This window comes from Natator depressus, chromosome 2 (assembly GCF_965152275.1).
Source record: "Natator depressus isolate rNatDep1 chromosome 2, rNatDep2.hap1, whole genome shotgun sequence".
Taxonomy (NCBI): Eukaryota; Metazoa; Chordata; order Testudines; family Cheloniidae; genus Natator; species Natator depressus.
The window spans coordinates 222,508,931-222,533,527 of record NC_134235.1 but is presented as its reverse complement, the minus strand read 5'-3'; the positions used below and the strand labels follow the sequence as shown (position 1 = coordinate 222,533,527).

The following is a 24,597-nucleotide window of genomic DNA, read 5'->3' as shown; positions in this document are numbered from 1 at the left end:
GAAGATGGGACAGGGAGGCATCTCCATTAGCATACAGAATGGAGAAGAGAGATTCCAAGGCAAGAACCGCACTGAACTCTGGGACCACAAAAGCAGGAAAGCACTGCATGATGGCGATATCTGCTCCAGATGTTAATGAACCCACACCTGCACACACTCAGCTCAGTAGTTATCAGACCAATTCTAGTAAATAATCCTTTATTGGTATCCAAAATACCAAGCTGCCTGATTGCATTGTGAGCTCCCTGGAAGGAACACTACCCAGAGCCAGGAATGATCAATTCCTATTGTCTAGCCTGAACAAAACAACTTTGGTATACTCCCTTGAGCCATCAGTTTACCCACAAAAAATCTAGTGTTCTCCCTTGAACCATTGTTCTTTCCCTACAAAAAACCCTACCTATGCTCAAGTAAGTGCTCTGATGCCTGGATCCAAAATCTGCATCAGTTGCATTGGGACTTCATCTTCTCCTGACTGATCGTGCTAAGGGCTCTGCCTGTCCCTCTGCTACCGCCAGCACCTGGGAACCCCGATCGATTCAAGCTTCATGGCGTGGTGAGAAACTAATTCTCTCTCTCCCTCTAGGTTTCGCCTTCTGACCCTGACTTGCGTGATCAATTATAGTTCTCTAAACCTGACTTTTATAATCAAAGTTAAGTTAGATTTATTATAACTGTTTTGTTTGTTTGGCTCCCCTTGTATGGTTATTACCGGGCAATAAATAACTTTCATGGTTAAGCTGGTTGCCTCTCTCTCTCTCTCTCTCTGCAGCAGTGCTCCTCAGACCTAAGCTAAAGATCCCTGCAGTGCCCAAAAATCCTGTGGGGTTTGCTCATCAAGTGGAACAATTGTAATGTGAAAGTGGGGACTGGGACATGCTGAGCCTGGGACATAGAAGGGTGGCAGCTTGGAAGTACTGCTCGACCTAGCCTGCTGTGTCCAGGAGCATATAAGGGTAGCAAATTAAAAGTGCTGCTCAATCCAGCCTGCTCAGGTGTACTCTATTCCGGTGCGGTGCCCATGGCATATGAGGGTGATAGCTTGAAGGGGCTGTTCGACCCAGCCTGCTGAATCCAGGGGCCTATGAGGGGACAGCTGGGAAATGCTGCTCGACCCAACCTATTGAGCCCAGGGACATATAAGGGGTTAGCGTAGCAATGCTGATTAGCCCGGTCCTCTCAGATGCGCTCTGTTAATGTGTGTGTTTGTCTGATTCTGGGACTGGAAGAACCCAGCCCTGGGGAACCTAGGGCCTGCAGGATAGCTCCATTGGGAGGGAACTTGCAGAAGGGAGAAGTAGAGCTCCATATAAGAACAGAAGTGACACAAGCAGTACCTTGATAGAATTACAGTACTCTCCGCCAGAAAAGTAACCCTAATAAATAAGCGTACCCCAAAGTAATGGGCAAAACTGGTAACACTGTGAGGTGAGCGAGGCCGGGGCGTGTGTGTGCGCGGGTGGGGGCGGGGTGTCCCCGGGGGCGAGTGAGGCTGGGGCATGTGTGCGGGGTGGTGTCCCCCATGGGTGAGCGGGGCTGGGGTATGTGTGCAGGGGGGGGTGTCCCAGTGGGATGAGCAGGGCCGGGGCGTGTGCGTGTGTGTGGGGGGGAGATGGGAGTCAGGGCTGATGAGGGGTGAGACCGTGAGGGTGGAAGTGGGCTGTATGGCATCATTGTAAAAACTGAGAAATGTTTCATGACCATTTTATTAGATTTTAAAATCATCACACAAATTAAAGTTGGCAAGCCTTCTATGAAGCACTACATCTACATCCTTCTTGGTTTCTTGTTATAATTTTGCACAACTCTGTTAATGAACTTCTTGAATGCAATGCATTCATCTTTGGTGGCTTCTCATGTGTCCAGTACTTCCATTCCTTCAATTGATATGCTCATTAGTTCATTCACATGATCAGGCAGAAGGTGACTTCTTTCAAAACACAAAATTCTATTTAATGATGAAAAAGAACGCTCAACTGTAGCTGTTGTGACTGGGAGTAGCAAGAGATGAATTCCTACTTCTTTCATCCCAGGAAACATACCATAAAGATCGGGTCGAGCCACTAGTGATGATAAAAAAGAAGTTGAAGTCAAATCTTCATTCATTCATTATATGATATTCCACTCTGCGTTCAAATTCTCTATTCTGTCCTGAGCACATGGCAGCCCCATTGCTGGTAGTGCCTCAGTCCACTCATCTGTCGGTGTTTTATAGGACAGGGATCTGTAAAAGCTACGTAGAGGTTGAGTAGAATCTAGAAGTTGCTGTTGTAGATTTTTAAGAATCAAGTCTGTGTACTTTTTCAGTTGTCTTAACAAACACTTCTTGTCCTCTTCACTTAAGGATTCAATATAAATGCCTTCATTAGTCAACTTCTGGACTGAAGTCTGCTTCTTCCAGTACTTTTTCAATGGATAGCTCTCTGATTGATCCAAATGTAGCTTCCATTGCTGGACAAGATCTACTACTGTTGTAGCAGATGCCTGGATGTTATACCAATAAAATAAAAACCAGCAGGATCTTATTAAAGGGGAAAAGGCAAAATGCCACATTTATTGTGAATAGAGAAAGAATCATAGTAAGCAGTTAGTTATAGCTATAACATTCCATTCAATTTCATATTTATTCATTCATACACACACACACAGATTCTGCAAGGTTGTTATCATAGTTACCAGCCTTAGAGTTGCTCATGCCAAGCCACTGGCCAGGTGGCCTGGACATGAGAAGGGAGCAGAACTTTGTCAGATGCTCATCTGATACTCCTGGAAGTTGGTTTGCAGAATCAGACTCCAAAGTTCTCACTTTCTAGAGTCGATTTTTTTAGGAATTTATTCCTATACCAGTCTATGGGAATTGCTTCATCATGCTGTCGCTGAATCAATCAGCAGATAACACATTCCTGACGGCTCCGTGCTGCCAGATGTTATCTTGTTCTTTGGTTCTCCCATCCTTGAGGTTGTTGGGTGGATTCCAGTCTGCCCTCTGGGGGTCCTCTGGTTATTTTCACTTGACGCCTTCTTCAGCCAATGGACACTGGATTCTTAGGCTGGCACCTCCCTGATCATTCAGTTATCCACACCAAGCATCCATCCACATACATCCTCTATCTCTATTTTAATCACAATTGTTAACAAAGCGAGATGAATACAACAAAAGGGCGGGGAGTCTCTGGGTGCTGTTTCTGTTGTTACAGAGTATTGCTTTGAGTCTCTCTCTGTGTGAGTAGTTGTTGTTACAAAGAATTGCTTTGAGAACAGACTCTGTCTTAGAATGTACTAACACAATTAGCAGCTTGCAAGTTTCACAGAGAGAGGGAGAGAAACAGTACCAAAACCAAGAGACCTCTTAATTAGTAATACCCTGGAATTTAAACTATGGGGAATCACACTCATTTGTGATTTTAATAGAGAACTTCTTTAATATGATCCAACATAATCCCCCTTTTGACACTAAGACTTATAATCGTCAGTGTCACTTTCTATGTAGCCTATTCAAGAGAAGGTACTGTGAGGCAATTTGAGTTTGTGATTCCAATTCATCCCACATACATGATCCTAGTGATGTATCTTCTGAGGCAACAGGCAAGGTGAGGCACACCCACTTTTGAGGAGTCCATTCGGTACAACCTCTAGTGTCCAATAGTTTCCTTCCCTCCCCAGCCCACTGGCTCAAGGTCCAGGGTAGCCAGAAGGATCCCATGTGTAATATGGGGAGTGGGCTAACCTTCAATACCTTTGCCTCCAGGGACTGTTGGTGTGCAATTTTGACAACAATTTCTCCCATTAACAAGTCTGATTTTACAATACTGGAAACGTATTGCATCCATTCATATTGATAAGTGTCAAACAATGTTTTAACAGATGCATCAAATCCTTAATATTTCCCAATATGACGCAGAACATTTCACGTTCCAAAGTAGCTAGGGCAAGTATCTGCATTTCAGTGCATCCCATAGCTATGGCTGTGTAGTTTCCTCTTTCTAAATTTTTTCTTATGCATAAGCCATGTGGTACTACTAAGCCATTGCCAAAGATTCCATCAGGCTTTTAGGTTACCCAGACTATTTTGGACCAAGTCTACATTGGCATGTACTTGTTTTTGTATCAGGCTGCCCTGTAGCTGGGACAGAGAGCTTAATTTTTTTTTAAACACACAACAGTGCTAGCAACAAGACAAGACAAAACATAGAACACAAAACACAATTTTTATTGTGACAGTAGATTCATGGTGTTGGGTTGTTCTTCAGCTGGCATCAGCTTTTCCTGATTTTCTGAAAGACAAAAGAACATGTTTCTACCCCTTTTTGGGATGGCAGATTATTGCTTAAAATATTTCTTTTACAAATACCCTTGCTGATTGCAGGCAAAACAGAGGAATTACCCCCATATTTTCCCGTTTTTGTTCTATAGGCAGGCCAGGTTTCAATGGCTTCTATCTTTTAAGGGTTATGGGGAAATTATCCCACTGTTTAGTCATTAAATCCATGAGGTGGGGTACCTCAGTTTTCCTTCTTATACAGCAGACCAAGTTTATCACATTTTTCCTGCTGTGTTAAGCTTTAAGTTTATTTACAGGTAATAGCTGAGAAGCATCATTACTGTTGGTGACACTGGGCACTACTCTAGGTAACTCGGGAGGGTGGAAGACCACGAGTGTCGATGAAGCCCTCTTGCTCTAGGCCCAGGCAAACTGAAGCCCCTCTGCTCCTTGAACTTTCTGCGACCCTGCACAACTATGAGGAAGCTAGCACACAAACAGACAGGTTTGCACATGGCTCGCTAGCCAAGGCCAGCTTCGGCCTGGGAAACGTATAGATAAGGCAGACATGTTTAGCACAAACTAGTAACAAATAGACCCAAGTAAGGCAAGGCTCGGGCAATGCTACTGAGGAAAAACACTGGCTGCTTATCTGATTGCCTACGGTATTGTACGGGGCAACAGGTAATTAGTTGCATAAGCTTGTGTAGTGAAGTAGGCAAAGGTATAAATGTATACTGCAATCTGCATGCGGGGCTGCAGGATTTGAGACAGCTCAGTTTCCCTGCGCCCTATTTGAAGCTTCAAATAAAACTCTCTGCTTCTCCACCCCGTTGTGGTCATTGGCACGACGCACACAGGGCAACGAACCCAACTGTTGCTTGCCTCGGGCACTCTGTGCCGGCAACAGTTCTTGGCACCCCAGATGGGACTTGAGGCTGCCGCCGGCAACATTACCATATGACCTTAAAGGATTTTTCCAAAAATCATACACACTAAACATTGTTATAGGGGTACTTATCATCATTAAATTTATTAAAATTATCTTGTTATACCATGCCTTTTATTTAAACAAATTTGTTTGCTGACCAGGTATGTCCTTTATCTGCAGCTCCTTTGTGCTGCTAGTTCTTTCCTTCCTTTATCATTTAGGTAATTTGCATTTTCACAGATGCTTCCTGCTTTTGGATTTAAAGCCATCAGCAGCTCAGAGACTCTATCTTAAAAGGAACACAATCAACTTTCACCAGAGTTTTGATTACTTTTTTAACTTCTGCTTCCAAAACACACAGCAATCTGAAAAAGAAAACCCAACTTATTATGGCTCCCTTTGGAGCCCTAATAGCATTTTAATTAAGTAGCATGTATGTTTGCATTTATTTTGCCCCTTCTACAATATACCCTGCACATGTTCTGGGGAAAATGCTCATTCCTTCCATAGTTTAACTTCTATAACATTATCCATATCAATTTTTACATAAGGTGTAACTATTTCTTTTTTTGCTTATAGAGTTTTCATGTAGCTTTATCAAAGTGACAGTCTGATTACTCAGAGCCATTTTAAGACTCAGTGTTTCCACTGAATGCATCCAATGAAGTGAGCTGTAGCTCACGAAAGCTTATGCTCAAATAAATTTGTGAGTCTCTAAGGTGCCACAAGTCTTCCTTTTCTTTTTGCGAAGACAGACTAAACATGGCTGCTACTCTGAAACCTGTCTTTTTGTTTTGTGCACCTCACCCCTGCTGTTGCTTCAGAGGGGCACTGTCTTTTTCAATTTCTTATTTATTTATTTTTACTACAGCTCTCATCTGCTATTTTGTTGCAAAAACAAAACAAACAAAAAGAATCCAGAATTTTTTCTTCTATTCTCCTGATTTTGACCGCCCTGCTGCAGCCACAACTTAAAAGCATTTTAAATTTTGTAAAGCATTGAGTTACCTTTTAAGGGTTAAATGCCAAATCCCAAAGCTAAACAACACTAATTACCTGTGTCTAGCAAAAAGGTCTGTCAGTTTTGCAACTTTGAATTAAAGAGTCAAATGGATTTTTAATGGCATTATTTAAAACAAAAACAAAACCAACTGGTCCTTAAAACTTTACATATTTATACACACACAGATAGATACATACACATTTTCTTTTCCTTAACATCCCTTCCACACTGCTCTGTTTTTTACATCTTACATTCCCTTTATACATTTGAGGCAGTTAAGTTCCAATAGAACCCTCTTAAGTTCTTTTAGCAAATTTGACTAAATTGTCCAGTCAAATGATTTTAATCAGATAGTTTATTTTTGCCTGGCTAATTTACAGACATTCCTTTGGAAAAGGGCCCATTTTTCCTTCAGAATGGCTGCAAAGAAACCAAGAATGCTCTAACACTTTTCCTTTTTAACATTTTCACAAAGTTTAGCTGCTTAATTCCCTCCAGTCTCTGCAGAGTTAACTTTTTCACTCTCTTTTCTCTTTGTAATTATGCCTGGGGGTGCCGTACATAGGACCTTCTCCCCCTTCATCTACTGTAATGGCTACTACCTGTTTAGAGGCAAAGCCCAATTTTTGTCTCAGACTCTTAATTAGTGATTCACAACGACTATGATTTGCAGGTGCTCTGCCCTGCTTCAAGGTTAATTTCTTTACCATACCTTGGAGCACATAATTCTCTCTTTCAATTTTCTCAGAGGCTTTAGCTTGGTCTGCCAGGAATCTCTCTCTCTTTTTGCATTCCTGGAGTGTCTCTTTCACAATTTTTAGCTGACTTTGGGTATTTGTAGCCAGCACCTTCCAATCGTCTGCTGTCTTTTACTCTTTACATGAAGACAAGCAGAGGTAAGAATCCTTACATGCCTCCCACAACAACCAAATTGCTGTTGCATCTCTTTTGGCAGCACTAGAAGGTTTGAATATGAGGATATACTGAGCCAATCTATCCTCTAGGTCCGAAATAGTGCAGACATCAGCTAGGGCTTGTTTAGTCCAAGGACTGTGCCCAAATTTTTGAAGGATTTGTTTAAAAGGTGTAATTTTTTTAACAAAAGGTGAGGTTGGAGTTCCTTCTGACTCCATTCCTCCCTCTGGTACTGGCTTACCCTGTTTTTCTTTTAAACATCTTAACACGGATATTTCAATCTCTTTGTCACTCCTGGTATTACTTAGCAAGTGACACAGCCTAGATTCTGAAATCGTAGCTTATCAAATTTCCTTGTCACACCTGGCACAGGTCAGCGAGTGACACAGCCTAGATTCTCTGAACCTGCTACTCCTTATTCCAGCGAGTAGCTTAGCCTGCCCCTTAGGCCTTCTTGCTGCCCCTGATACCTCAGTGAACAATAGGACTTAGGTTTAGTAATCGTAGCTTAATCTATACGCTTTCCCCTGCTACCTTCGGCCAGCAGGTCTGGTTAACCTGCTTTCCCCTGCTGTCTTCCCGGAGGCCAGCAGGTCTGGTTAACCTGATCGTTTTTAGTAATCTTAGCGTAATTTATGCACTTTCCCCTGCTACCTTCCCAGAGGCCAGCAGGTCTGGTTAACCTAATAGAAATGCCTAGCTCAATAGAGCTGGTGGTGTGCACACCAATATTTACAATAACTGAGGATTTTTACTGCTGGATGGCATTGTTTAATGACCCAAGTGGTTTCAACAGTAGACTTACAAGAGAGAGAATGGCAAGAGACTTCTCCGAAGGTAGAAGCAAAAGTAATTCACCAGGCTCACTACTTAGATCCATCCCATCTTGGCAGATACTTTCCAAAGCCAGTAATAATGGCTGGAGTAATTTTAAGACAACAGCCAAGGATCACTCATGAGAAAGCCAGAGGGTTTTCCCAGGTTGAACTAATTTGAACTTCAGTCCCAGTTTATCTTCTATATTTTCCAAGATATTCAGTCTTTTTGGACTCTTGCTGAAAAAAGAATATAATGAAGACATTGAATGTATAGCTTTTTTAAATGTCTTTTGAAGAGTCTGCAGCTTGTATTAGCGCTAGTTGGAGTAAATGGCCTCTGCAGTGTATGTAGGAGAGACTAGGGTTACACTTTTCTCTGAGCAAAGCTTATACTCCACCATGTCTTCCAGAGTTTACAGCTCCATCAAATGCACAAGCAGCCATCTGTCTGGGGTCCCACTGACAAGCATTTAACTCTTCTAAGATGTAGGTTGTCACAGATGCAGCCAATCTGTCTTCTATAACTTGAACATCTAGAAATGCATCTACTGGCCTACGACTGACATCAAGATGACAATGGTGGGCCCCAAACCAAAATGGAGTCACATATGCACATATGCTAACTTTTCCTTAACAGTACACAATGACTTAATACTTGATGACCATTTGCATTGGTGCATTCATCAGCCATGTATGCAAATTTTTTGAATGTGGTGAGAGAGTTCTTCACTTTTTCAACTGTTGAGTCTTTCACTGTTGCACCGCATGCTTCTAGACAGTCAGTTGAGTTTCTTGCAGAAAGATAGTGAGCATCTGCTGGTCTTGTTTGGAACCAGTGTTCAACTTCAGGATGAACAAGTGACAATGCACTTAACATTGGCCTCCAATGTTTGTGTTTGTAGTGTGTGGTATCTCTTGCTTAAATAGGAAGTATGATGCCACGGCCATGTTTGTTCATATGAACTGTGCTGTGTCTCCAACATTCTTAACAGCCTCATTAACACTCACCGGTGTTGTCCTTGACAGTGGAGACTCAGAGTTCAGAGGTGCTTTCACATGAGTTCATCTCGCAGGTTGGGGGCAAGAAGGCACCTTGCTCATTCCTCCAGCTGCTCACTGTTCGCTCTGGCCATTGTTGTTCGTTGTGCCACCGTTCACTCCATCGCTCTGTTGCCAATGGCCCTGAGCCGTCACCTTCTGCTGCCACCTGCCACTGTGACCTCTGTGAGTTGGTCTCTTAAGGTTCCATCAGCTCTCAGTGATTTTAGCTGAGCTCTCAGTGGTGGAACCTCGCTGCTAGTGCAGACTGGGCCGTCTCTTCCACAGAAACACTGTCCAGTGGACCAGTGGTTTGCTATGGGGAGTCATGGGTTCTGTGATTTCTTTCATTGAAAGCATACACAGCTGGTTAAAGAGACATCTCACAGTGCTGCTCTCCTGCTGCATTTTCAAGGGCTGTGTCACATTCACAAAGAAGAAATCCCATCCCTGCCCAGGATAATAATGCATAATTGGATGCATTTGTGGGAGTTTTAAAAATTTGTTTGTGTTTCTTGCCTTCCTCTATAACATGCAGTAATGGCTACTGTTGGAGACAAAAAAGCCGACTAGCTGGACCTTAGGTATATTCTGGGGTGGAAATTCTTCTGTTCCTAAGAATTGAACTGCAGCTTTCAAAAGTCTACTCCCTTGTGAAAAATGGGTGCTGGGTTTTGGCCTTTGGTGGGGCTCTCTGCAATATTCTGAATACAATATTCTTCAACAAAAAAACTTCAAAAACAGACTCCAATGAAAGACTGCTGAATTGGAATTAATTTGCAAACTGGATACAATTAACTTAGGCTTGAATAGAGACTGGGAGTTGATGGGTCATTACACAAAGTAAAACTATTTCTCCATGTTTATTCCCTCCCTCCCCCTTCCTCAGATGTTCTTGTCAACTGCTGGAAATGGGCCACCTTGATTATCACTACAAAAGGTCGTGTCCCCCCGGTAATAGCTCACCTTAAGTGATCACAGTGAATCACGCTCATTACAGTGAATCACTCTCATTACAGTGTGTATGGTAACACCCATTGTTTCATGTTCTCTATGTATATAAATCTCCCCACTGTATTTTCCACTGAATGCATCCGATGAAGTGAGCTGTAGCTCATGAAAGCTTCTGCTCAAATAAATTTGTTAGTCTCTAAGGTGCCACAAGTACTCCTTTTCTTTTTGTGAATACAGACTAACACAGCTGATACTCTAAAAACTGTCCTACTTAGCACTTAGACCTGATTATCAGTGATTTCAGCTGCAGTGATCACTTAACAAAACAAAAGACTATCTATGGGGCCTAATCAGCTCTGTCTTTAAACAGTGGAGAGGGGCAGCTCTAATAGTACTGGTGACTCAGGCAGACCATCAAGCAAAACACCTGTCCTCACCCTTTCTCTCTGGATGCCCTCAATCAGTACAGGCTAAATACAGTTCTACTGCCCTTTACTCATACATTAAGAATAACATTTCATTACAACTGCCCCCCCCCCAAGTGATTTGTAACCCAACCCCAGCCAAAATCTATCACTGGGGCAACACAGCTCTGTTTTGGATACCTAGGTAGATTAGATGTGAATGTAAATACAATCTGGTCCTGAAGCCTTTCCCCCCAGCCCATCACTAGCTGTCAGGGAGAGCTAAATTAGACGTTGCTTACAAATCATAATTTGAAATTATTAGGTTGACCAACATCACCGAAATGAATGCACTGACATTGTCATAAACAGCTGTACAAGGAACTAGTCTATGTTCATACTTCTCAAATCTATGATACTTTTTCAGATGCATGTATTTTATGATACACTGTATGTGTTGTTAAAGTGTGTATTAATGTTTCATTTTCAATTCAAATTTCCAATCACTACATTGGCAACACTGCAGGTAAGTAGTTCACAAAACTTGGGCGCGGAGTTAGGGAAATTCGGGGGGGGGGGGTAAACACCCCAATGGGGGGAGGGTGCAGGGAAATCGCTGGGACGGCAGCTTTGGGGAGAGGCGGCGGCGTTTCAGGGACGTTGCACAGGACGCGGTGCACAGCCCTCCCGTCGGCCCCGCCTAGGCTGAGCAGGGCGAGGCCTTGGCGGTGCTTGCTGCTCCTGCGCTCCGCGTCACTGTGCGGCTGCAGGGCGGCCGGGGCGGCGGGCGCGCAGGGGCGAGGTGAGCTCGGGCCGTGGGCCCGCTGGGGCGGGAGGGACCCTTGCCCGGGGCCTGCGGCGCGAACCGGGCAGCCCCCAAAGTCCCGTTCGCAGTTCCCGCCGGCAGGGCTGTAAGGCCAGACCCCCCCCTCGGGCACGGCTGCCGTCCGCAGCGCGGGATGGGCCCCGGGGAGGGAGCCTGGGGGGCGGAAAGGCCAGGGCCGGGCGTAGCGAGCGGCCTGCACGTACTCACCCTTGAGCGGCGCGTGCCTGGGCCGGGGGACCGTGCCCGAAACAACCGCTGGGGCAAAGCTCTTAGAAACTCGCCCAGCGTGCCCTGGTCTCCCAGCACCTCGCCCACAGCTGCCCCCGCTAAACTACCCCAGGGCCGCTGGGACGGGGGAGCTCCGTCTGGCTCGCCACAGGCCCAGGAACACACTGAGTAATGCTAATGTCCCCTCCCCGCTGCCAGTCTGCGAACCCCGTCCTGTGCCCGGGCTAGGCTGAGGCGCCGTTGAGTGTGATTCCTTGTTTGTTCCGTGCTTAGGTGTGCCTGCTGTTTGCAGACTAGTACAAGGAGCAGGCCACAGCCCCCAGCGCTTCACAGTCTAAGGCAGGGGTGGGCAAACTTTTTGGCCCCGGGGGCCACATTGGGGTTGCGAAACTGTATGGAGGACTGGGTAGGGAAGGCTGTGCCTCCCCAAGAAGCCTGGCCCCTGCCCCCTAACTGCCCCCTCCCACTTCCCACCCCCAGACTGCCCCCTTCAAAACCCCCGACCCATCCAACCCTCCCCCTGCTCCTTGTCCCTTGACCGCCCCCTCCCGGGACCCCACCCCCTATCTACCCACCCCCTGCTCCTTGTCCCCTGAGTGCCCCCTGACCCCTATCCACACCCTCAGCCCCTGAAAGCCCCCCCAGGACCCCACCCCATCCAACCCCCCATGTCCCCTGAGTGCCCTGCCCCCAATCCACAGTCCCGCCCCCTGACAGGCCCCCCCAGGACTTCCACGCCTATCCAACTGCCCCCTTTCCCCTGACTGCCCCCTAGGACACCCTGTCCCTTATCCAAACCCCCCTCCCCCCCCAATGCTGCTCAGAGCAGCAGGAGCTTGCAGTCCCGCTGGAGCCAGCCACACTGCCCACGCTGCCGGGCAGGAGCGGCAGGCCAGAGTGCTGGTGTTGCTGCGTGGGAGGGGCCGGGGGGCTAGTCTCCCCAGCTGGGAGCTCAGGGGCCCCGCAGGATGGTCCTGTGGGCCGGATGTGGCCCACGGGCTGTAGTTTGCTCGCCTCTGGTCTAAGGGCTTGTCTGTAGTTAAAAGGCTGCAGCTGCGTGGCTGTAGCACTTCAGTGAAGACATTATTTATGCCCATGGGAGGGCCGCTCCCATCCACAGAGGTAATCCACCCCCACCTTCCCAGAGTGGGTAGCTATGTCCATGTGGGTGTAGCCCTCCCATTGGCATAGTGCTTTCTACACCCAGAGTTAGGTTGGTATAAATGCGTCACTCAGGTGTGGAAAATCCTAAGCGATATAGCTATACAAACATAATTTGATAGTGCTGATCAAGCCGAAGTGTGACATAACACTATAATAAAGGAATTACAGTAGTACAAAGGTTATAGCAAAAAGGTATTTGTTACGTGCACATTTAAAAAACAATATCTTGTTTTTAAAAAATATAAAATGTTATGGATGGTGTTTAGACTGTAAAACTGCAAAAATCAGTAATGAACAGTTCATCAATATCTGACTGTAAACAGACTAATATGAATTATGAACACAAAGGGTAAGTGCTAGATGCTTTCCATCTTTCCTGAAATACATTTCTAGCCTCTAAAATTTAACTGCTTACATATTTCATTACTGAAGCACCCACTGGACAATTCAATACTCCTGAAAAGCAAAACAACAGGGCTCTGCGTTTGAGTTACTGAGATGTAACCAGAGGAATGGTAAACAGCCTCCAAGCCTCCATCTGGTTTTGGGCATTCCTCCCCCAATTCTGAGTGTTGTGCCACCAAGAGACTTTTCTGGCTTTGTATCATTGTCTTGGTTGGTTTCTCTATTAGATATGTCCTGCCTTAGCGAAGGGAGCTGGGCTTAGTGACTTCTTCTAGGTCCCTACATTTCTGTAATTCTGTTTTACAATATAAGAGGCAGAGAGCCAAGCAAAATAGATAAAAGTGGAGTGGGAATACGTAAGCATTCTATCTAATTCAGGCTTCATAAATATTATTTTGCTTCAGATCCACATCATGGAAAACCAAGTGTTTGAATCCTGTGAAGAGAGAACGTTCCAGTACCAGAATTCTCTTCCTTCGCTGCCAGTTCCTACTCTTGATGAATCTTTAAAGAGATACCTCGATGCAGGTATAGCTGTTATAGTCACTTAATAAACTTTTCTCTTTTAGAGAGGTCCAAAAATTGTTGGAAATAGGTGTTTGTTTGCTTGTGGCTGCCTTTGTTTGTCCAGCGTCCCCATATAAACAAAGATTTCAAGGCATTTTTCACATTTGTAAATACAATTTTTTATTACTGTTATTTATACAGCTCCAAAAGTCTGCTTGGGTCTTTTGAAAAATCTGACTTGGCAAGGCTCCTGCCCAAAAGAACTTACCATCTAGTAAACAAAATATCACAAAGGAAAAGGTGGCAGGGACAACACAAATATGAATAAGCTCTTCTTTTGTTTTATGCCAAATGGAATTGGCTGATTCCTAAATCATAGGCTTCTATCATGTCAGACTCTTATATAGTAAACAAGTTGCAGATATAGGAATGAGCTGTCTATATGTGGTTTCTTTCTAAATAATTCTGTCCTTTAAATCACTCCCAGAATTCTGAGACTTCTGAATTTTTCCTTGCAACCTTTGCAATTACTTCAATTTCTCCTGCTAACCCACCTGTAATGGAAAAACTTTACTCAAGCAACTACCTTGGAGGTGGGGCTATGACAGCTATACCCAGCCAGAAACAAACATTATGCCGTAATTCCTAGATCCACAGAGGGATCAAGTACTGTGGCACTGAGCAGTGCAAAGCCTAACTTTTAGACACCTAAAAAAAAAATAATCACAGGAACTACAGTGCAATTCACAGAGCCTGAGTTAGGACACTAGGTTCCCTATACAATGAATTGAGAAAGATAGACACCTTGGAATGGGATCCACAAAAACTAGCTAACAGGAGATTTCCCGTCTCTCTCAGGAAATAGGTGCCCCTCTGCAGCTTGGATTTAGGCAACTATTTCTACTTGTGATCCATGGCTGGGAATCCTTCTCTTCAAGTCAGGTGGCTTAAACGTCAAAGCCAGAGGTGGGCAAACTATGGCCCGCGGGCCACATCCGGCCTGCGGGACCCTTCTGCCCTTCCCCTGAGCTCCTGGCCTGGGAGGCTAGCCCCTGGCCCCTCCCCCGCTGTCCTCCCTCTACTGCAGCCTCAGCTCACTGTGCCGCTGGCGCAATGCTCTGCGTGGTGAGCTCTTGCCAGGCAGTGGAGCTGCAGAGCTGCAGCCTGACCCGGTGCTATGTGCTGCGTGGTGGCGTTGCTGGCTTCAGCAGGATGGTACTGCTGCCTGTCCTGGTGCTCTGGGTGGCGCAGCTATAGCACCGCCAGCCACCGGTGCTCCAGGCAGCGTGGTAAGGGGGCAGGGAACGGGGGAGTTGGATAGAGGTCAGGGGAGTTCAGGGTGGTGGTCAGGGGGCGTGGGTGTGGATAGGGGTTGGGGCGGTCAGGGAGCAGGGAACATGGGGGTTGAATGGGGACAGGGGTCTTGGGGGGGGCAGTCAGGAATGAGGGGGGGGTTGGATGGGGTGGCGGGAGGCAGTCAGGGCTGGAGGGTCCGGGGTGGTCAGGGGACAGGTAGGGGTGGATGGGGCAGGGGTCCGGCGGGGGGCAGTCAGGAATGAGATCGGGGGTTGGATGGGAGCGGGGGCCGGGCCACACCTGGCTGGTTGGGGACGCACAGCCTCTCTTAACCGGCCCTCCATACAATTTTGGAAACCCGATGTGGTCCTCGGGCCAAAAAGTTTACCCGCCCGTAGTCTAAGCCATTTCTTGTGAGAATGAGTTAGGTACCTGCCTCCCTTACCCAAAATGGCTGGAGGAGGAGATGCCCACCTTATAACTTTTAGCCCAGTGGTTAGAGCACTCACCTGGGATGTAGGAGAAACAGGTGGTTCAGCTTCCCCTCTGCTTGATGGAGAAAAAGGATTTGAACAGGGATCTCTCACACTTAGCTATGATATATTCTGGTATGGGTCTCCTTCAGTCTCTCCTGTTGAAGCTGTTCCACTTTGGATAAATAATTAGTCATTAGGCGAGAGAGAGAATGACATTCTAGCCTGGGTTGTGGGAAAACCAGAGTCCAATTCCCTTGCTCCATTCACTCTTTCATTATTTATACACAGTAGAACAGCTGCAAAATAATGAGAGCAGTTGGAGTGGCCCCTGGGTCTCCCACAACCCAAGCAGCTGCCCTAGCCACTAGGCTATAGAGTCCTTCATTCTTTCTCCCCCCTCACTTCCGTGACTCTAAGTATTTATCCAAAATGAAACAGCTTCAACAGGAGAAACTGAGAGACTATCCCATAGCTCAGGGGTTAGAACACTCTTCTGAGAAGTTTGGGAGGCCTTTGTTCAAGATGGCTATTGAACCTGGGACTCCCTCATCCCAGGTGAACGCTGTATCCAGTGGGCTAAAAGTTGTAAGGTGGGTGGTGATGGAACCACCTCCTCTGGTGGCTGGATTTGGAGTGGGACCTGATCTGGTAGGCGTCTTCTAAGCACACCTACTGGATTGGGGCCCTCGGATGAAATAGGCAGAAGCCTGCCTCACCCCCAGTTCATAGATTGCACCGGGGCTTTGGGAGGAGATAAGCATCTGCATGCCTAGAATGAGGCAGCAGTGCATGTGCTCAGAGGCAGAAACTTAGGCACCTAAGGAACTTTTATATCAGAAATGTAGGCACCGAGCAAGGTTAGATGATAGCTGAGCAAGAGTTTTGTGGATGCAGTGGTGCCTAAAACTCAGACTAAGGCCTCCATGTACCTTTGTGGATCTGTGCCCAAATCCCCAAACTCACTTTGCATCCAATTCTGCTCCCACTGAAATCAGTGGAAAAGTCCCAGTTGGTTTTGTGGTTGCAGGATCTTGCCCCTTATGGCTGTGTCTTCCCTGCATTGTTAGCTCAAGATATGAGTTTTGCCCCTAACCTGACTCCCATCCATATACACACACAAGTTTCTAGCTCCACTAAAGCAGTGCTTTAAGCCTGAACATGCTAGCCTGTTGGGGTTTGTTTACATTGTGTCGTGAACCCAAGACTGTAGGGCCCAGGCTTGTGGACTTGAGTGTTCATGTTGTATTGTAACCTTGGTTTTACAATTGCTGGACCTGTGTCTCATAGCCATACTAACACATCCAGACTGCACTACACAGACTTTCTGACTCAGGTCTGCAGCTTAAGCCACATCCATACTACAAAATGACAGGGGTTGGACCCAAGTCACAGCGGGACTCAGACTCTGACATAAATCCTCTAGCAGGGTCCTAGGACCTGAGCCAGATTGATTTGCATGTGAATAGAAGTGAGACTTGGGCTCAAACCTGAGTCAGAGCCTGGGGTTAGTATGCAGTGTAGAGACACTCACAGGGTATGTCTACACTGCAATAAAACACCTGTGGCTAGCCCCTGTCAGCTGATTCAGGCTTACCCTTCCCCTTCAGAGTCCCAGAGCCTGGGCTCGGAGCCTAAACCTCTACACTGCAATTTTATAGCCCCTCTAGCCTGAGTCAGATGACTTGGGGCAGCCACAGGTGTTTTATTGCAATATAAACATACTCTCGGAAGGTGGGCTGAAGTTAGAGTTCTTCTGATGCTTTAGCTCAAGGGTGGGCATTGGGCAAACTACAGCCCTTGGACTGGATCCAGCCCGTGAGCTGTTTTAAGCTGGCCTGCGAGCTCCCACTGGGGAGTGGAAGCTGGGGCTTGTCCCACTCCGGTGCTCTGCACCCGCGGCTCCCAGAAGCCGTGGCAGGGCCCCGCTCTGGCACTCCAGCCGGGGTGCAGGGTCGGGGGCTGCTCCATGTGGCTCCTGGAAGCTGCAGCATGGCCTCGCTCCGGCTCCTACGTGCTCCAATGGCCCCCTCTGGCACTCCAATGGGAGCTACGGGGTGGTGCCTGGGGATGGGGCAGCGTGCAGAGACGCCCGGCCATGCCTCCATGTAGGAGCTGCAGAAGGGACATGCCGCTGCTTCTGGGAGCCGCTTGAGGTAAGTGCCGTTCGGAGCCTGCACCCCTGAGCCTCTGCCCCAACCGCCTGCCCCAGCCCTGATCTCCCTCCTTCCCTCCAAACCCCTTGGTCCCAGCCCAGAGCACCCTCCTGCACCCCAAACCTCTCATCCCCAGCTCCACGCCAGAGCTTGCAGCCCCACCCCAGAGCCCGCACCCCTACCCCAGTCTGGAGCCCCCTCCCGCATGCTGAACTCCTTATTTCTGGCCCCAGCCCAGAGCCTGCACCTCCAACCAGAGCCCTCACCCCCTCCCATACCCCAACCCCAATTTTGTGAGCAAAAGTTTGCCCACCCTACTCTAGCTTGTAAAGCAGTGGAAATGCAGCTGCTCAAGTTACAACTCATCAGCTGCTAATGCAATCATTCTACTAATCAAATCACTATGTAGCTCAAATGTTGTTTTGTGTGATCACCTTCACTTGAGCTAGGGTAGCTTGAGTGAAGTAACTTGAGTATACTAACTCAAGCTGACTGCTGCAATGAAGAGAAGCCCTACGTTGCTATGGTTAATTGAGGGTATATCTATACTACAAATGCTACAGCAGCACAGCTGCCGTGCTCCAGCTACACCACTGTAGTATATATAGACACTACTACAATGTCACTGTAGTAAATCTACCCTATTGAGAGGTGATATTAGGTTGACAGAAGATTTCTTCCACCAGTTTAGCTTAGTCTACGGTGGGGGATAGGGCAGCTTAACTACATCACATAGGGCGTGACATTTTTCACAGCCCTGAGTGATGTAGCTGGGCCTAGCTAAGGTCTAAGTCTAAGGCTATTATGTCACTCTTTTTGATGCAGAGCGCTAAATTAATGGGTATATTGTTTTTTCTTTAAAAAAAGTGTCTCAAACATTTATTTGTTGCAAAAATAACCCCACTTTATTTTCTACCTCTAGTGCAGTTGACTGGAATTAAAAATGTGCTGTGATTTTGTACAACTGAACTTTGTAAATCAAACCTATCTCTCCAAATTAATAAATAAAGCATACCTGAATTAAAGCTCTGAGAGTTTTACACACTTTTGCTCTTGAACTGTACATGCAGCCCTGCATTTAACTTGACAGGTCTCAACATTATTAATGAGGTTCGTTCAACTGTTTACCCTCACACCCACATAAATCCCAAAAGGTCAAACAACATAGGTATATTTATCAATCTAGTATGATAAGACTTCGAGAGAAAGATGCAGCTTAAGGTCCTGATCCTGCAATGAACTCCATGCACATATAGACATGGGTCCCTTTCTATGCTTGAGTTGCACAAAATGTGTGTCTGTTACAGCTCTCAGCCTGCAGTCCTGGCTCTTTAGCTCTCAGGTCTGGAGATAGGGTAGATACAAAAATTATAATAAAAATTTTTTTTTTAATTTAATTTTTTCTTTTTAACAATAAACCTGTTTAAAATGAAATCTAAATTTAATACAAAATGTTAATGCCTATGCTACTTATAATCTTGTAAAACATTTAAAATAAAATATATATGCTGAATCCATAAGCCTCCATCAAAAACTTTGCGTTAAAGGCTCAAGGTTAAAGACTTTTTCTAATGAAAGAATCAGGGGGAAAATATTTAACTTTTGAAGTCAAGCTTTATGAATATGGCACAACAGGTCATGCGCTGCATTAGAGTCTTGTTTCGTTTAATAAAAATAAATTTTATGCTGTGTTGTGTGTTTAATTATATTCCAGTTTTACCATCTTAATGCAGCTTGACACAAATCATGAGCAAAAAGTTATCTAGTAAATAAGTAATCTGTCATTTTCTATTTTCTAGCATACTAAAAATGTACAGTTTATAAGAATCTGAAAATACTAAGTTATGTCATTACTTCAGTAAATGTATATAGTTATTGTGTACCCTCCTAGGTACCAAAAAGATGTACCAAATCTAGTCTAAAAGGCTTTATTTACTTGTAAATCAACATGTTTAATGGTTAGATTAACCAATGAGAATGCATCTTTCTTTAAAAAATAACTGAAGTACAAATGGAAGAATTGATTAAAATGGAGTATTTAAATGTAGGCTTTCGTCATGGTGATTTAAATTGGTCCACCCTGTCTGGAAGTCCCCTATTCAATGCCTGGTATATTGACTGAGATGGCAGTTGTCACACAGGCAGACTTCTATGCCTGCACAGATCCCCACTGAAGTCAATGCAAAAATTGAATTCAGTGGAACTCCTCACTGCTGAACTCACTGTAGGGTCAGGCTTTGAGGGAATACAATTTAGTAGATTTGCGAAACCTGATTTTTATTTCCGGATGAGTTGAAGTCTCCATTTTAGTACTGTGCCCAATGAGTTAAAAGATCTTGCCTTCAAATTTATTGGAAACTATACTGGATTAAGTCTGTGTAGCCACACTGACGTTTTTATTAAGCAAAATTATGCTGGTGTAAAATATGTGGTGTTGGACTATACAAGGAATCAAACTCAAATATGGTGTTAAATAGTCATAAAATAAAAGGTAAAAATGATTTTTTGCGGGGGGGTGGGTGGCGGGATTCCATGTTTCTGGGTGTGTTGTGTATACTCATCACAAAACCAGAGAGGAAAAAAGGAGTTTTAATCTCAGTCTATGTCTACACTAGCACTTTTGTCAGTAAAGCATTTGTTGGTCACGGATGTGAAAAAATACCCCCCTGACCGACATAAATTTCACTGACAAAAGTGCTGGTGTGGACAGCGCTATGTCGGCGGGAGACACTCTTCTGCTGCCATAGCCACCGCCGCTCGTTGCGGGTAGTTTTTCCTGCTGGCATGGAGTGGCTACATGAAGTCTGTAGTGTAGACACAGTCTTTGTAAACAAGAAGTTACTTTGGCAACACCATAAGAAATATATACATACACACAACAGCACAGGCTCATGGTTAGCCAGATGGGATACCCAAGACTTGTGTTGTGTAGAACATCTAGTTTCTGTGAAAAACTTTGGCCGTGCTACATTAATGAAAAATCACCTTCTTAGATATAGGGATAATTACTAAGAAGAGATCAGTTGTTACATTGGAAATCTGTCACATCCCATGCTACTCAGTGCAAATTCCAAGATACCCAAAATATGATGATTGAGAAATATAATTCAGCAACCCATATGGATAGATGTTTGGAGAAAGACTCCATTAGATCAAAATCCTACCTTCTACCCCACACAAGGATTGACTTTTTTCCCTGTTGCTAGGTCGAAAATTCAGTCTAATCACACAAATAGAGAAGTGTCAGCAGACCATTCACCACTGTTCTGTGCTCTAGAATAACTTGTTCACGAGACTATGAAGAATGAGCACTATGCTCATAAGTTCTTTTCTGAAAACATCAAATGAGAAACCAGATAAAGCAATATATTGTATAAAATATAAGTGAGGGTGTTACAACTCTGGGGTGGAAAGCCTACAAAACAGAAATATAAAAAGTTTTATATGAAGACATAATAATCCTTCCACACACATTGAAAATTCGAAAGCACCCCCCAAAAAAAAGACTATACAAAACTGAAAAAGAATGTCAAAAATATATTGGACCCATGGAAACATTACAATTAGACTTAGTGTTTTTAAAGACCATTATAGCTATATTTCCATTAAACATATCTTATGAACATACAAGTAAACTTGGAAGAGTATTAACCAATATAAATGGTCATGCAATCTCCAGGGTAATACAGGGATCTTACTTACAAAAGCAGCAGCCTTGCCCAAAGTATTTCAGAAGTATTGAGCTACTAAATCGGGATAGCAGAGTTGGATATCCACTTTGCACTCACTTCCCTCAGGTGTAAATGTCTACAAAAGGTGCAAAACATTGGAGAATCAGGCCCCTAGATTTTAACCAAGGAAGTTTTGTGATGAGCAGGAGACTATCAGGAACTTAAAGAAAGAGGTTATCTAATTTAATTAATTATAAAACCTACATATGGCTGCTAAGAGAGTATGAGCAAAAAAGATGGTCCCTGTCCCAGAGAGCTTACCAGTCTGAGTATAATATCCAACAGATGATACAATGCAAATGGAGGAGTACAAGAAAACAGTGAGATGGTATTGGTCAGCATGATAGGCAGTGGTCTCAGCACACCTGTTATCAAGTTTTTGTAGGCATCATGGCAAAGGAGAGTTTGAAGGAGGAATTTGAAGTAGGATAATGAGGTAACTTTGCAGATGTTTACAGGGAGCTTCTTCCAAGGATGAGGGGCAGCAAGGGAGAAAGCACTAAAGTGCTTGTTTGAAAATTTAACTAGGCAGCAATGGAGGTTGGCGTCATTGCCCAATTGGAGGTAAGTATTTATCTAGAAAGTGAATTGAGAGATGACTGGTTGGTTGGGGCTAGACCAGTGGTGGGCAACCTGTGGCCCACAGGCTGCATGTGGCCCATCAGGGTAATTCCCTAGCAGGCCGCAAGACAGTTTGTTTACATTGATCATTCACCAGCCCACAGCTCCCAGTGGCCACAATTTGCCATTCCCGGCCAATGGGAGCTGTGGGAAGTGGTGGCCAGCAGATTACCCTGACAGGCTGCAGGTTGCCCACCACTGGGCTAGACCATGAAGGGCTTTGAAGGTGAAGATAAGTAGCTTATGTTTGATGCAATAATGTGATAGCTGTGTGTTTCTCAACTGTGTGGACTCACCCAATGTATTAGGCTGGTACTGTGCCCACAAACAAAGTAGAGACAAGTTTAATTAGTGAATGAGTTTCATGGGAGCTGCAAAGTCACAGAACTCCATAGTATCTACCAGCTTAGATCCTAAATATTTCTGTTTTCAGTCTCTTATTTGATTTAATCACTTGTTTGATATTGTAGGCCTTTTGTATCCACTCTTATTTGAGAGGAGTGATAGTCTTATTTAACTTACATTTTTTTAAAATGTATTTTTACATTAAGATTTCCTAGAATTTACTCTGGCCTTTTTAAAATATATTCTTCTTCCAACAAAGACATCTGTGTTTATTTTAAAAATTTCTCTTGGGTTCTGTCAGCTTCAGGGTCTGCATGGGGGAGGCCCATGGGGGGAGTTGATATGAATCTGTATTTATATACATTTTCCTTTTTTACAGTAAAACCATTCCTAAATCAAGAAGAATATCAAAGAACTGAGGACATAGTTAAAAAGTTTGAACATGGGATTGGAAAACTGTTGCAGCATAAGTTACTGCAAAGGGCTAAAGAGAAGAAGAATTGGGTATGTTTTGAATTATGATTTTTTTAAGGTTGTAAAATATTTCCTATGAGTCTCTCATACATCTTGATACATCTAGTTTTGTGAGTATAAGACATCAGTATTTTTGCAGAGAACAATCAGAAAGTGAGCTAGTTAGGGCCTGATCTGTAAAGTGCTGAGCTTTAGGCTCAACCCTTCCTTATTCTTGTTACATAACTTTATTATGTGACTAGGGTTATTTACAAGAATAATGTTTTCAGGGTCAGGCCCAACCTCTGCATATGAAACCCACAAGTACTAGTGTTTATTGACTGAGCAAAGCCTACATATTTTAATAGCTAAACAAATTGGAAAGGAGGAGGAATCCATGAAAATAGTGTTTTGTTGAACATTTTTATATTTATGAATTGTTAGAGACCAGTTTTATTACTCATTTTGTTATGGCTGGCTCAGTAAACAATCACATAAATAAGATTACAGCAAATAAGAACTTTAGATTTAACTCAGTTATCTTGAGGTATCATATTCTGCCGTATTGGACAGGCTGAAGATGACTTAGTATTTGTATTGTGATAGTGCTCAAAAGCCCAAATGTACTAGACGCTGAAGAACAAATCAGACAACACAGAGTAAAATTTTCAAAAGCAGCCAGGTGACTGAGGCTCCTAAGTCCCACTGATGTGCAATGATTCTTAAGGGTTGTTTACATGGCCAGTTACTGCGTGGCAAGTCATAGTGTGACTGTACAATGCACCATCTTTCCACACAGAAATACCCTGTGTGGACACTTTCCAATGAAAGTCCTGGAGTGTGTGACAAGCAGGTGCACTGTAGATTCACACCCTGGCTAGCCACATAGTAACTTGCTGTGTAGATGAGCCCTTAGGCCCCTAATTGTCTAAGTCAGGTTTCAAAGAGGAATTTAGGCTCCTAAGTCATTTAGGAACTTTTGAAAATTTTACCCACGGTTTGTGCCCCAGAGAGCATACATTCTAATCTTTCTTTTTCTGAAGAGCAATAATACAGGTGATGGCAATCTGACAGTCAGATGGCCTTGCAAAAAAGGAAGAGAAAAAGGAACTACTAGTAAATTTCAAACACTCTTTGGAATTCATAAGACCATCATCAGTTCCAACATGTCTATACTTACATTATTTCAGAGCAGGTATTCTGAAGAATTTTCATAGTGTGGAACACCTCGGAACAGAGAAATTATATTTTGGACCATTTCCCCCATCACTACCAATCAGATAGACCACCTCTCCTCCCATTCATGATTCATAGATTAGAAAACCAGAAGGGACCTAATCTGACCTCCTGTGTAACACAGGCTATAGAACTTCCCTGAATTAATTCCTGTTTGAACTAGATCATATCTTTTAGAAAAATATCAAGTCTTGATTTAAAAATGCCAGTGATGGAGAATCCATCCATACTTTTGGTAAGTTGTCCCAATTGTTAGTTACCCCACTGTTAAAAATCTGTGTTGTATTTCCAGTCTGAATTGGTCTACCTCAGTGGTTTTCAAACTTATTTGATCACGCCCCCTTTCTGTGTGTCTGTAGGAGTTTACACTCTCCTCCCCCCCCCCCCCGCCAAACAAGTACATACAGTAGAACCTCAGAATTACGAGTGCCTCGGGAATGGAGGTTGTTTGTAACTCTGTAATGTTCGTAACTGAACAAAACGTTATGGTTGTTCTTTCAAAAGTTTACAACTGAACTAGACTTAATACAGCTTTGAAACTTTACTATGCAGAAGAAAAATGCTGCCTTTAATCATTTTTATATAAATGAAACAAGCACAGAAACAGTTTCCTTACCTTGTCAAATTTTTTAAACTCCCCCCCCCCCTTTTTTTTTTTTTTAACATTTCACACAGTACTGTACTGTACAGTTTTGGGGGTTTTTTGATCTCTGCTGCCTGATTGCGTACTTCCAGTTCCAAATGAGGTGCATGATTAACCGGTCAGTTTGTAACTCTGCTGTTCGGAGCTCTGAAGTTCTACTGAATACCAATATATGTGGCTGCAGTGCTT

General features: G+C 44.3%; 2 protein-coding genes across 2 annotated transcripts in view; one reads left to right on the top strand and one right to left on the bottom strand.

The window, feature by feature from the left end:
* Positions 1–24,597, bottom strand: part of OLAH (oleoyl-ACP hydrolase) — a 114,928-nt gene that overhangs the window by 51,176 nt on the left and 39,155 nt on the right. The window contains exons 6-7 of the mRNA XM_074945989.1: positions 23,710–23,756; positions 21,082–21,186 (exon numbers count right to left, since the gene is read on the bottom strand). The gene's annotated coding sequence lies outside the window, so the exon portion shown is untranslated. The remainder of the gene's footprint in view (positions 1–21,081; positions 21,187–23,709; positions 23,757–24,597) is intronic.
* Positions 10,993–24,597, top strand: part of CROT (carnitine O-octanoyltransferase) — a 35,158-nt gene continuing 21,553 nt past the window's right edge. The window contains exons 1-3 of the mRNA XM_074945985.1: positions 10,993–11,126; positions 13,352–13,475; positions 22,456–22,580. Coding sequence (XP_074802086.1) covers positions 13,361–13,475; positions 22,456–22,580 — 240 coding nt within the window. The 5' untranslated portion in view covers positions 10,993–11,126; positions 13,352–13,360. The remainder of the gene's footprint in view (positions 11,127–13,351; positions 13,476–22,455; positions 22,581–24,597) is intronic.